At 35.0% G+C, this 13,723-nt stretch overlaps 1 protein-coding gene and 1 long non-coding RNA gene across 4 annotated transcripts; both read right to left on the bottom strand.

The window, feature by feature from the left end:
- Nucleotides 1–1,322: 1,322 nt before the first annotated feature.
- Nucleotides 1,323–3,334, bottom strand: LOC111717137 (uncharacterized). 3 transcript variants are annotated; one of them, XR_002768688.1, is made up of 4 exons: nt 2,461–3,334; nt 2,252–2,332; nt 1,807–2,080; nt 1,323–1,534 (listed from the first exon to the last, which is right to left on the bottom strand). It is a non-coding gene; the product is annotated as an uncharacterized LOC111717137 (long non-coding RNA). The 3 variants fall into 3 exon arrangements; XR_002768686.1 differs by having other exon boundaries at nt 1,323–2,080; XR_002768687.1 differs by lacking the exon at nt 2,252–2,332 and having other exon boundaries at nt 1,323–2,080.
- Nucleotides 3,335–4,579: 1,245 nt separating this feature from the next.
- On the bottom strand, nt 4,580–12,590 carry LOC111717136 (uncharacterized). The gene is made up of 7 exons (XM_023492644.1): nt 12,385–12,590; nt 10,676–11,651; nt 9,479–10,495; nt 9,038–9,096; nt 7,428–7,531; nt 6,938–7,039; nt 4,580–4,682 (listed from the first exon to the last, which is right to left on the bottom strand). Exons 1-7 carry the CDS (start codon nt 12,535–12,537, stop codon nt 4,598–4,600), a joined length of 2,496 nt encoding a protein of 831 aa, XP_023348412.1. The 5' UTR covers nt 12,538–12,590; the 3' UTR covers nt 4,580–4,597.
- Nucleotides 12,591–13,723: the final 1,133 nt, after the last annotated feature.

Below are 13,723 nucleotides of genomic sequence, written 5' to 3'. Positions count from 1 at the left end.
CTCCTTGATTTCCAGCCGCATCATGCATATCCAGTTCTGCATCAGAATCATCGCTAGGTAAACAAGGGTACCTTAAAACTTTATCTACTGTAGCAATTTACTTTTCTTCTTTAGTTTCGAAGTAAGTGGCATCTACCTCTGGTTCAAAAATCCCAACGCTGCCACCACTTTTGTAACAATGCCAAAACTCCATAAGTGTTCTCTAAGTAATCTTAAGCTCTCATTTAAAGTTCTTTGAATCTGTTTCTCTACCACAACCATTCCAATTCAGAGTATATCTCTAACTAACTACATTTAGGTCAAAATAAACTGACCGATATAATGGTCCAGGGTTGGCATGAAAAAATCCAATAAAACCCACTTTAAAAAACCAACCTGTAAGTGGGATTTTTTGGTGTTTTAAATTTTTTTTTCTCTAAGTATTGCCCTCTTTTCGCTCTTATCTTGATACTCTATAAAAAATAAGGTCTACTTTTAACTATATTGATTTTTAGGGAGTTTACAGCACTAAAACTGACACATTTATTCCTTTCTCATGATTTTCAAAAAATGTTGTGATAGAATGAGGATATAAAAATCCCTTTATCATTCTTATGTGCGAGTGTTTTTCAGTATTTAACAGTAGTCTTCCCATAAACATCTACCGATTAATCTGAGTAGCCCCACCCCAATCAGAATTATGTATCTAAGTGAGAAAATAGAAGAATTATAATTTCAATAAAGTGCAGTATTTCCCCTATAAAGAAGGGAGGTGATACTACTGTATTTGAAGAGTATTGTTTTATGATTATAGCCTACTATCGCAACAATCTTGTTATTTTTCATACCTATAAAGTTCACCTATTGCTAAAATAGTCTTATTATTATGAATTAGTATGAATTTTAGTAGGTTTCAACTACTTTTAAATTGAAAACCCCAAAAAGCCCCCAAAAATAAACCTAATCAAACCCACTGGGCTGGGTTTTTAAAAACGGGGTTTTTCCAGTCCTGGAATGGTCAATGTAGCAAACACATTGTGCAAAGATAAAGTTAGATAATATCGTATTTATTAAATCAAGGAACAAAACGAGCACAATAAACACGATTGAAAAGAGTTTGATTGATTATAATAAAGTTTTTTCTGTACTTATTTCCCCGCCTTAATGTATTAAAAAGATCTCGAGTCACTTCAAACTTCTTAACCTTAATATAATGAAATTTTCAAATTTCCTGGTTTTAATTAGAAGTCTTATCATTTGTTGGTACCACTGTGCAGGCCCGTTACTAGAATTTACTTCAGTTCTCGCCGCTGAAAACATGAATAAAACAAAAACAATTTATACAAGTTAGAATAGTTTATTTTCTAGGTGTAAATATATAAATTATAACTATATATATATATACTGTTCAAATACTAACTATTTCACCATCTTTCTCAACAGTTTACAAAATATCAAAAATCTCGGGTGAGCCAAGTGCAATTATCATTAAAAGGATCAATATAAAATTATAAATTTTGTCATGAATAGTTTGATTGTGAGGTTACTACTTTTACTTGCGACGGAATAAATACAAGTTAATCACATAATCTGGTTGGAATAAGTGGATGGGGCCCCCCCCACCAAAAAAAATTCAAAAAGGTCTTTTTTTGATTATTCTTTAAAATAAAAGTTTCCAAGGAACAAAATGAAGGAAAGAATTTATTTACTTCTGAGCAATTCTAAAGATAATATTAAAATAAAATTTTCTAGTAAAAAAAAAACATTTTAAGAAAACCAAATTCGTAAAAAATGTTGTTAACTTAAATATAATTGTAAATATAGCACTGCAAAAGAGTAATCTTATTTATAGCACAAAACTTGAATTTCAAATTTTTAAAACTATGTTAAAACTATATTAAGCATTTATATACGAGATGTCTCAATAAACATGGGAAATCAATTCAACTTGTCTTTTAGACTTTTTTCCGATGTCAAATTATATTTCAAATAAAGTTAAGAAAAGACGAGTTCAACCATTTACTTAGTCATGGTGTGTTTATTGAGACACCCTGTAGTCAAGTTACAGAAACCATCCACAGGGCAGACAGCTACATGCGGTCTAAAAGTGTGACATTACAGTTTATTATATTTTGATTTGCTACATTAAAACTTTCAGAATTTTTTTTTAATATTTGTGACACAAGGTTATTGAATTTAAAATTTGTAATTAAAGATCAAGTTTATAAAAAAAAGTTTGAATTAGGTTCGAAAACAAAACAAAAATACTGACAAAAATACTTCATAAAATATATTGCATCTACATTATAGTAACAGAAATAAATGCATAGAATGATTTTGGAATGTAATTTTACTTTAAGGAAAAGTTTACGAAAATTTCTTAACACATAATTTCTAGAGAATTGTCCTTTACAGCTGATCAATATTTAAGTTATGGTTTATCCTGTACCCCTTTATTTTTCGTAAACAGTTCCTTCTTACCAATACTACTGCATATTTCAGGGTTAATTAAATACTGATTGTACACTAATAACCATTCAAAATTTAACAATGGAATAGCAGATACTTTCCTAACAGCAAACCCTCTCATTTATATTCCAAGTTCGATACCATAATTTGTGAGCAATTTAACTACTGCCACTGGTTAAGACATTCTAGACGTTTAAAACCTTTACTTAATATAAATTAGTACAGAATTTGACCTGAAAACATATTTTTTATGTAATTATTAAAAGTATTAAAATACTGGCAAGTAAAGATAAACATTAGACCACCTACTACCAAATCCAACCTAAACATTAGACCATCTACTACCAAATTCAACTAAACATTAAACAATCTACTACCAAATTCAACTAAAAATTAGACCATCTACTACCAAATTCAACTAAAAATTAGACAAACCTAATACCAAATCCAACTAAACATTAGACCATCTACTACCAAATCCAAACTAAAAATTAGACCATCTTCTACCAAATACAACCTATATATTAAACCACCTACTACCAAATCCACCCTAAACATTAGACCATCTACTACCAAATCCAAACTCTGTGTCACTATCACTCCCCTTCTCGTCTAGTTCAGGTATTATGTCCTTAGCTGGTGACCGGCCGACTGGAGTGACCGGCGCGCTTCTGCTCGCGCTGAAATCTATTGTTCTTTTAGATTTTCGTTTTTTGATTGGTACAAATTTTGGTGGAGGCATTTTTATCAGATCCTCTGGGTCCCACTTTTTATCTGCTGTTGTCCCCCCAGATGTTGCTGTTGCAGGGTTGTTGTTGAAATAATTGTTAAACGCTTCTGTTGTTTTCTTCACCTAAATACATTATAATCAAATTTCCTGAGATTTAACTAAGTATTACCCAAATAATATAAAACTCCATACTGGCCAGCTAAAACAATCATAACAAACCAACACTAAAAAAAATCATCAACCAAACCAGCAAGAAAACACTCCAATCAACCAAGCACCCGATCAAACAAGCAACCAAGGAACCAAGCAAATAAGAAATCAAGCAAACAGAAAACCACGCAATCAAGAAACCAAGCAAGGAACGAAGCAACCACCAAAGCATCCACCAAAACAACACACAAAGCAACNCTAGCAGGACAACTAAATTATATAAATAAAGGACCAACTATTCTTGAGTTGTCTAGCAGGACAACTAAATTATATAAATAAAGGACCAACTATTCTAGAGTTGTCTAGCAGGACAACTAAATTATATAAATAAAGGACCAACCATTCTTGAGTTGTCAAGCAGGACAACTAAATTATATAAATAAAGGACCAACTATTCTTGAGCTGTCTAGCAGGACAACTAAATTATATAAAGGACCAACTATTCTTAAGTTGTCAAGCAGGACAACTAAATTATATAAATAAAGGACCAACTATTCTTGAGTTGTCAAGCAGGACAACTAAATTATATAAATAAAGAACCAACTATTCTAGAGTTGTCTAGCAGGACAACTAAATCATATAAATAAAGGACCAACTATTCTTGAGTTGTTTAGCAGTACAACTAAATTATATAAATAAAGGACCAACTATTCTTAAGCTGTCTAACGGGACAAATAAATTAGAAACCATCTTTTAAGACATTTTGAGATTTAAACTAAAATCAGGGATATTTTGCCGAAAAACTTAAAACCGGTCCATAACTACTTACTAGGGGAAATAGAAAGATTTTTGGAGATAACAAACAACCCTTAAAAAAATCCTCTTCCGTCTACATGATATATATAGTTAGATGTTCATGCAATTGCAAAATACAAGTTTACAGTTTAATGACTTAATCCTTTATTCAGATATAATTAGTCCTCAATAATTAATTTAACTCTGTACGAATATGTGTCTTTTATTAATTTGACAAAGTTGTCAAATTTTTGTCTGATTTATATTAAACTAGCTGAAATGTCCGGCGTTGCCCGTGAAATAAAGAAAAAATCAAATATTAAAGAAATAAAATCGAATGTTTTTAGCCAATGTTACTCCTCGGGTATCCTCAAAAAATGTCAGCCCATTCGGTCCAGCTGTTTGGCCATCTACCGCTGACATATATATATATATATGTGAGCGAAGAGCTATATTATATTAAATTATTGTATTCTACCTGAAGGTATGGTTACTAAGAGAGATTGTGCTTGTATCAGATTGCATCATATATTGCCGAGCTCGTTTCCCAGCAAAATCCCTGAAAATATTTAATTATATAAACTGTGTTATAAATTACCCCACTTTTTCGATAATTCGGTGGAAAATGAAAATTTTTTGTTGACACTTTTTTATGTAAATATATGAGTTTTTCCAAATCAGGAGAAAATACCATTGCCATGAAAATCTTCTATCTTTAATAGTAAAAAAGTTTAACAATAAAGCAAGATTGTCCCGTCCCGTTAGACAGCCCAAGGGTCGGTTCTTGGACCCCTAGCCTTTGTCATTTTTATAAACGACCTAGATGATTGTATAAAGCAACTGACAATTGTAAACAAGTTTGCCGATGACACCAAACTGGGACACAGGATAGAGTCTGACCAAGACAGGGAAACACTTCAGCGTTGTATAGACAATCTATTAATTTTGACAGAGGACTTGTGTATGGAATTTAACGTTAAAAAATGCAAGGTTATGCATGTCGGTGTGAATACATAATGGCAGGGATGGTACTACAGACGGTAAGCAAAGAAAGAAACATAGGAGTGGTTGTAAACCAAGACCTTAAACCCTCTCTGCAATGTGCAGAGGCTTCGAGGAGGGCATCTACAGTTCTAGGACAAATAACCAGGACATTTCTTTACCGAGACAGATCTACTTTTTTGCGGTTATATACTCAATTTGTCCGCTGCCACTTAGAGTTTGCGGTCCCGGCGTGGTCACCCTGGACTGGACAGGATAGTGAAATAATAGAAAAAGTGCAGCGCAGGGCGGTAAACCTGATCACTGGTTAAAACGGCAGGACCTATGAGGAAAAGCTTGACGAACTAGGTCTACTGTCACTGAAGGACAGACGAACCAAACTAGACCTGATTCAAACGTACAAAATTTTGAAGGGAATAGACAGAGAAGACCACAACTCTTGGTTCAGTAAGGTTGGAGTCGATGGCACCAGGTTAACTAGACATACATCATACCACGACAATCTGATATCAAAAAGATCAAGATCAGATGTCAGGCAAAACTTTTTCTCAAATCGTGTTGTTCCTAATTGAAATAAACTTCCAGTAGAAGTTAAAGAGGCAAGAACTTTAAATTTATTTCGGACCCTGCTTGACTCTATAGACATTGGGAGACTGTAAACTGTGCAAGGAGTATTTGAGTATGGAGAGCACTGTGGAGCCCAACCAGGCAGACTGATCAATACTCCGTGATGATCCTAAAGACATCCTCGCCTATGTTCCTACAGGAGCTCTGAGGATAAACTTCCAAGTAACCAAGTAACCAAGTGCCGTCTGCGCCTTCTCGGCTGATCAAATCTGGCATATCGGAGGCCGAAGTTAAAGAATTTGAGCCGCGGCTAAAAAATGGATGGTTCCACTTAAATTTGTATTCAGCATTTCGATATTTGAGCCGGCTTTGGCGGTTCAGAGACGCGGTTTAAATTAAATATATTGCATTTATATCATAAAGTGAAACTCCAACAAAATATCTACATCAACTTACAAGGTATTACAGGCAGACCACATTTTGGAATATTTAGATTCAAAATTAAGGAATAGTTGGAAAAGACAAAAATATTAAAATAAATAAGTGGACTGCGTAATTTTTAGTGACCTTCATGCAAAGGTGGCAATTCCAAATTTGCAATGTTAAACGGCACAGCTTTGTCTATTTAAATATGAATTAGACGGCAGAAAATAGATAAGAATTAATATAATTAAACGCTCATAAATCTAGAAAACGAGGGTACTCTGTTGTGAATCGGACATTGCCATCTTTGAATGCAGAGTCACTTAAAATTACGCTTAAAGTATTTTTAAGTAAAAAGTTGAGAAAGACTGAAAAATGCATATTTTCATTACACTGCTGAGGAATGAAGATATATTGGCAATGTCAACATATTTATAAAATAACAAACACGCGATAAAAAAATATTATAAATGCCCTGATATATGGATACATAGCAAGAGTTTTTTTAAATGTCGTATTCTCAACCTATATTCTCAAATACTGCGGAAAAACGAGTAAACCATATCAATTAATGTCCTGCATGTTTCAGAGCTATTAATTTACATTGAAATAATAAAAAAAAAATGGTTTCTTAAGAATTACCAAAAAAGTATGACTCTCAAAGCTGCGAACATCTGAGCAGCTTTCTTCACGCGCAGAACAATGATAAAGCATAACCAGCTGTCATAAACTGTTAAATAAATTTCATGCGCTATTGCTATGTACATATGTGAGATCTATTGTATGATACTTATAAACATGAATCTAATCGTATAACTCTACCTGAGGTTAGCGTCTGCTTTATATGCTTGAACTAGAAGATCAAAGGCCTGCTGTTGACCGTGTTGAGCTGCAATATGGAGCGGGGTATATCCTCCATGAGATCTAAACAAACCCATTTTCAAGCCTTCAATTTAATCAAATCCGATTCGAGATCAGATCAGATCATAACAAAATATGGGAAAAACAGGGGGGGGGGGGACAAAACAAACCTAAGCAAAACGCAACAGAGAAAAAACGATAACAAAACAGATATAAAACAAAACAGAAAAAACCAGAAATAAAAAAAAACAGTTATAAAACAATAAGAAAAAAATGCCAAATAGAAATAAAACAGAAATAAAAAATAACAAAACAGCAACAAAAAAATTCAAAAATTAAACTGAACTTTAATAAAAAACATCTCCAACCGCAAAACAAAAAGTAACAAACCCAAATTAAAAAAGATTAAAACATAACAAAGCAAAAACCAAAATAGATTTGGCATATTTACCTGGCGTTAACGTTTGCATGATATGTACCAGCCAGAAGTTTTACCATATCCAGATTACCATATTTACAGGCCCAGTGCAGTCCAGTATATCCGCTCGTAAAATCCTGTTCCACCATCAACATTTTATTATGGAGAAGACAAAATCAAATAATTCAGGGGACTGAACTTTTGCATGCACTTCCACAGGTAAAAATTTAAATTTGAGAAGATAAAATGGTAAGTTTATGAGAAACAGAGAACTCGTTGTTTTGCGCGCTCTCATCGAACGACAGAGAAGCTTTTTGAGGCTTGTGATTAGTCTTAACCTTAAAAAAATAATAATAATAATAAAAAATCACTTTATCTGTCGGACTGCAGCAGAAACCGATCTATGAGTTTTAATTTTCAATTTTGTACATGACCATTTATTTTTCAGCAAATTTATTATTATTTATTTTTTTGTCATTTAGGGTTAGGTTAGGTAAAGACACTTTCTTGGCCGAGCGCTGCGGCCACGGGTTAGGTTAGTTAAGACACTTTCTGGGCCGAGCGCTGCGGCTAGGGGGCCGAGCGCTGCGGCCACAGGTTAGGTTAAGTTAAGACACTTCTTGTCAGACCCATGTACAAAATTGATAGGGGGGGGGGGGTCCAAAAATCGTTCTCTAGGAAATTACCGAAAAATGCATTAGTTCCGATTTCAAATTTCTTAGAATCCCCAAAAAAAAGAAGATATGAATTGCACGCAGATAGAAACGCAACAAAAATAATAAGTTAGTGTCAACAAGGAAATGTAAATTCTGACCATGTAATAATTTACATTCTTACACGGTCTGAGCGTTAAAAAAAAAAACATTCAACACTCCCCGTGTAAGAACAAGCATTTTTAAAAGCTAGAAAGCTAACTATATTGGAAAATTTGTCTTCTCAACCGTGTAATAATGGGAAGTTTTACACGATAGGTTTACTACCATGAAATCGAAAAGATATGATATAATATGATTCTTCAACAAGTGTAATTATTTCCATTCGTTCATGCTCAGACCGTGTATGAATTTACATTCTTACACGGTCTGAGCGTTAAAGAATGGAAATTCTACTTCCACAGTGTAAGAATAAGCGAACAATATTAAAATTGTTCCTCCTGAACCCTGAAATAATGGGAATTATTACACGATAGGTTTACTACTATGCAATGGAACCAAACAGATACGATATAATAATAATTAATAATTAAAGAATAAGGAAATAGAAAACTAATAAAACTTAAATTTAGTTTCATATTAGTTTTATAAACAGGGATTCGTGCCAAATTGTTGATCAGAATAGAAAAACAGAATAAACCAGGGACAAATGAAAAAATAACAAATTTTAAAAAATATCTTTTTTAAGGGAAATGGGGAAAATAAATTTATAAGGAAAGGATGAGACTTCAGAGACGACTGTAGGAAATTTATACTATCGGCTTCCACATATTTAAGATTCTCCGCAACTGTAAAATTTTGTCTTTTTTGGCCGATTAGTTTAATCAGACGTATCAAGATTTTACAGTCTTATTCTTTATGGGTAACTCTGTACACCTACTCGCTGAAATAAGCAGAGATGAACTTAAAATGATAAAATATGGATGATTCCTTATTTCTGGCAAGTTTTGGCTCCTCCATCAGCATCTTAGCAGCAGTCTGGTAATCTCCTGTACAGATGAACATAAATATATACAAGACACCAGATAAAAATTCAAGCCCTTCGAATAATAATTTGCTTGTCTATTGGTTTGTTTGAATTAAATTATTTGGGTCAACTCACATGACCCCCAGGAAGGATTATGACTGGTAGAAATTAAAAAAAATTTGCCTTCCCTTAAAAAATGACGATGTTTGAAAGTCCATCTATTTAAACAGAAAACCCCGCTAACGTTTGTGTTCATTAAAGTGCGATAAAACAAAAATGGTGGATTAAAAAGCAACATTCCCTAGCTAAAATTGTTTCAAGAAAAAGTCTTTTTTTGTACCAAGACTCTTTCAGCGTAAAAATATTGGCGTAGTATAATTTTTTTTCAATTAAATAAATTTTACCTTTTGAGACTTGAACCATCCAGGATTTTATGGTTGGATCTAGAGTTGTAATGCTAGCGGAGTCATGGGATTCATCATCCCTTGATACTGCCGAACTTCTCCGAGAACCAATATCCACAGCTCTAGAGTTCCTTCGCTTCACCGAGCTCAGCCTGGTCGTGCTTCCAGAGATACCGGAGATCTCCGTCTCACTGGCCATCCGGTTAAAAGTCTTAGTTCTCTCCCGCACACTAATCTTCTCCTGCTCCTTAGTTAGGTTGTCGACGCTCTGGGATCCTTCCATCCTCATGTTCTCCTTGTTCTCATCGACCGTCAGGTTTCCATAAGACTTGGACAAAGATGCAGAAGCCATGGAGTCAAGTAAGGATTTAGGTTTGACTGGAATGCCAAGGTTTTCTGGTATTATATCTCGGCTTTGAGGAACAGGGCGTCGAGGGAGGGGAGGTGGGTTTAAATCAAAGTCTTGTCGGGGCGGGGGTGGCGGTAATCCTAGATCAAGACGGGTAGGTCGCTCGTACATCTCTGGCAAACCGTTGACAGGAGGAACAGCTCGGCGTTCCAGGCTAGGGGGTTCTGGATCTATTGGAGGAGGGCGATAAGGGGGCGGGCGTTTATCAGGTTGTCTCCGGTCTAAATACTGATCAGGTGGGGATATATAATCTGACGGGGGTTGAGACATACTTCCTCTAGGGGATAAATAGGCTGCAGGGGAGGGTTGAGATATACTTCCTCTTGGAGAACCTCCGGAATATACTGAGGGTGGACCTTTCCGTCCCTCAGGGTTAAATCCTTGGTTATACGGGGGCCCTGGTGTGGGTAAACCAGGATACTGCTGACCAGGTGGGGGCAAACCAGGATACTGTCCACCTGGTCGTGTATCCTGATACAGAAGTCCGGTGTGAGCTAAACTAGATCTAGGTGATGTTGTTCCTACACCCCCTGCTATACTAGATCGGGAGGAACCACTGGCATAACTTGATTTAGCAAAACTAGATCTTGGAGAACCGTTGTATGATCCTTAACAAATTGTAAATTATTTTCATGGTTTAGTTCCTAGAATTCGTTGACCGGGATTTAAAAGTTAAACGGATTCAGATACAGGTACTAAAATATGATCAAGAGACTTCTCGAAAAGTTCAAATTCAGCAAAAAAAATTTTTTTTTTTTTAAATCGAACAACAAATTGGAAAATTCTACCTGAGCTTTGCTGGGAAGTAAAACTTGAAACAGATTGTCGAGAACTGGGAGCAAAATGTGGAGAAAATGCTCCAGGATTGTAAACATCTTCTCCAGGATCCTGGAATACAGGCGGAGAAATAAACTGACTGGTTTGCAAATCTTGAGAGTGTTGTCGATCATAACGCACATTTTGTGATGCTGGTCTATCATATTTCAGATCTTGTGAAGATTGTCCATCATATCTCAGATCTTGTGAAGATTGTCTATCATATATCAAATCTTGTGAAGATTGTCTATCATATCTCAGATCTTGTGAAGATTGTCTATCATAACTCAGATCTTGTGAAGACTGTCTATCATATCTCACATCTTGTGAAGATTGTCTATCATATCTCACATCTTGTGAAGATTGTCTATCATATCTCACATCTTGTGAAGACTGTCTATCATATCTCAGATCTTGTGAAGATTGTCTATCATATCTCAGATCTTGTGAAGACTGTCTATCGTACCTAGTATCCTGAGTTTGCGGAATATATTGGTTAATCCTTCCTCCTTCCTTTTCTAATCTTCTATTGTCCTGTGTATACGGGTTTGATTTGGTATTTCCCTGATAGGATCCTAAGCTCTGTGGACCATTTCCCAGGGTAAAGTTAGGAACTGTAGGTTGAGAAGCTAACTGTGCATCTAGAGAGGACGGCTGGGACCGAGCTAGGGTTCGGGATGGAGGGTTAAATCCAGCCATAACTTCATCAAGGAGACTAGGCGATCCTTCCAGTCGGGATACACCTTCTCCTGCCCCCCTTCCATACTCCCCTCCTCCTCCTCCCCTTCCATAATCTGGACTGTAAAGAGTTTCAGGATTGTTTGTATAAAACTCTTGAAAATGAGGTTTAGGAGAGTTTTGATAATATTCAGGATAAAACTTTTTCTTCAAAACAAGATACTTCTCTCCGTGCTCCTGCTTGATGGTTGCCAGTGTGTTCACATAGTCCTAGATACAACAGTGTATTTCACTTTACAGAGATGAAAAAGTTTAAACAATACACACAAAAGTAAATACAAAAGAAGAAGGGTAGGATTTATTTTTGATCAATTCTTTGAATCTTAAGTTAGAGAAAACACTATTAGGTTTCCAAGAAAACAATAATTGCCTCCTAAATTCTTAAAAGATCCATTCACTTCTCCATGCTATTAGAAATGTAAAGCGCATATAATTTTTAAGGGTTCCCTGGCCTTATGAAAAATAAATGTTTTTTGAGCAAATAACGGCCGGTTGCCATATCAACTACAGAGAGGTTTGCCAGTTAATAATAAAATCCAACTTTCGATTTTTAAACAAAATTTATGAAAATTAGTCATATTTTCCCTTCTTTATTTAAAAGAAACATTAGTATTAAATTGACAGCTCCCCTGGTTTTAGCGCCAAGGGTGTAATTTTCTCGAAAAAATCATTTTTCTTTCACCTTTTTCCCAAAAAATGGACATGCATGCGCGAACATTCTTTTTGGTGATATTTGCTGAATTTGGGAAAATAAATGATTTTACGAGGATAATCTATGAATTTTTGGGTTAAAGTATAAAAATAAGGAAAAAAGTTGCCTTTAGATTTAAATTTTTTTCCCCCAAAATCATCAAAAATCCCCCCCCCCAGGAGGGAGGGGTAATTGAGAAAAATATCCACCCCTGCCGCCAGCGGTAACATAAAAACTAAATTACTTAGTTACCTTGAATTGTATCCTTGCTTCCTCCTTCAGACTAGGATCTGTTAGCCAACGTTTAAAGCTCTTTACAAGCTCATGGTTGGTCACCCGGCCTCCACGAGCTAACATCAGCTGACGAACAGCCTCCAGGGTAAACTCATTCGGAGGCTGCCCCATCCCCTAGCTAGAGGTCAGATACAGACCATTTTTCTAGAAATGCAAAAAAATTAATCATGCTTTAATAAGCAAAAAAAAGGCAGCAGGTTTTAACACTGATAACCAGATACAAGTCAAAGTTTTATCAAGAATGAAATTAATGCCTAGTACATATTGGCTAATCCTAACCTACCTATGAATTATAAAAATAAATGGTCAATTTTGTCGAATAATATTGGTCGTGTCCAGAATTGTTTTCTGTATAAGGTAACATTTATAATATTTATGTATGACGCAACTCATGGCATCTTCAATGTATAATAAAGTTCTGCAAGAAAACTAAATAACTAGAATAAAACACGTTAGCTCAGAAAACAGCAAAATATCTTAGAAAATTAACAAAAAAAGGTTGGAATCCAAGGTTAAAAAACATTTATATAAAGCATTTTAAAAATAACCTAAATGCGCGTATGGTTGCAGTTCAGTAAAATTAAAGAAGATTGTATTACAAAAAATTAATTCTCTGTGATTTAATGTTGTCTGCATACAAACCGAGATTAAAAACTTAATTTATGCTTAATTGCCAAGCGTATATTAACGCGTATTTTTATCAAAATAAACAATAATGTTGACCAAATTCCACTTGTTTGGTTGGTTAGAAAGGCGGGATAAAGAACTTCAGCGGTATTTCGCACATTCCTTACCTGGCGTTATATTTTCACGGACAGGTAAGTCATAGACTCTACGTAAATTAATAATGAAGCAAAACTAACTAGATCAGATTAAATTCTTACAGAATATCATAAGCGTTATATATTTAATTTAAGTAATGTTAAAGGCGACACCGCTCCGAAGGGGGAAGATAAACAAAATTTTATTAGTTTGCTATTTCTAATTATTTTTATTTAGGCGCGCAATTGGGGGGGGGGGCATCCCTACCTTAAGAAAGCTTTCCCCCCCCCCTGTGGGTGGGGGCAAGAAGTCCACCCTGATTTGCAATAAAAATAAATAATAATTGAACGTTAGTTTATAAAGCTTAGTTATAAGTTCTCAAATAAATGCTTCAAAAACAATTGCTGGAAAGAATTGGGATCAATATAACCATGGTCCTAAAATCTATTCTGAATGAGGTTAAATCTGCAAAATTCTACGCCTTCATAGCAGATGAAGCAACATCCAGGCCCGTAATTCAGGATTTTTCCAGGGG

Source organism: Eurytemora carolleeae, unplaced genomic scaffold (genome assembly GCF_000591075.1).
Source record: "Eurytemora carolleeae unplaced genomic scaffold, Eaff_2.0 scaffold2347, whole genome shotgun sequence".
Taxonomy (NCBI): Eukaryota; Metazoa; Arthropoda; class Copepoda; order Calanoida; family Temoridae; genus Eurytemora; species Eurytemora carolleeae.
The sequence above is the reverse complement of the archived record's forward strand: the minus strand, read 5'-3'. Positions and strand labels throughout refer to the sequence as shown.

Excerpts from the sequence above, each read along its gene's own strand:
- LOC111717136 (XM_023492644.1), bottom strand. The coding sequence starts at position 12,537 with ATGGGGCAGCCTCCGAATGAGTTTACCCTGGAGGCTGTTCGTCAGCTG. Across the intron at positions 11,652-12,384 it reads AAGCAAGGATACAATTCAAG|GACTATGTGAACACACTGGC; the intron begins GTAACTAAGTAA and ends TGTTGTATCTAG. Across the intron at positions 7,040-7,427 it reads CATGCAAACGTTAACGCCAG|ATCTCATGGAGGATATACCC; the intron begins GTAAATATGCCA and ends GGGTTTGTTTAG.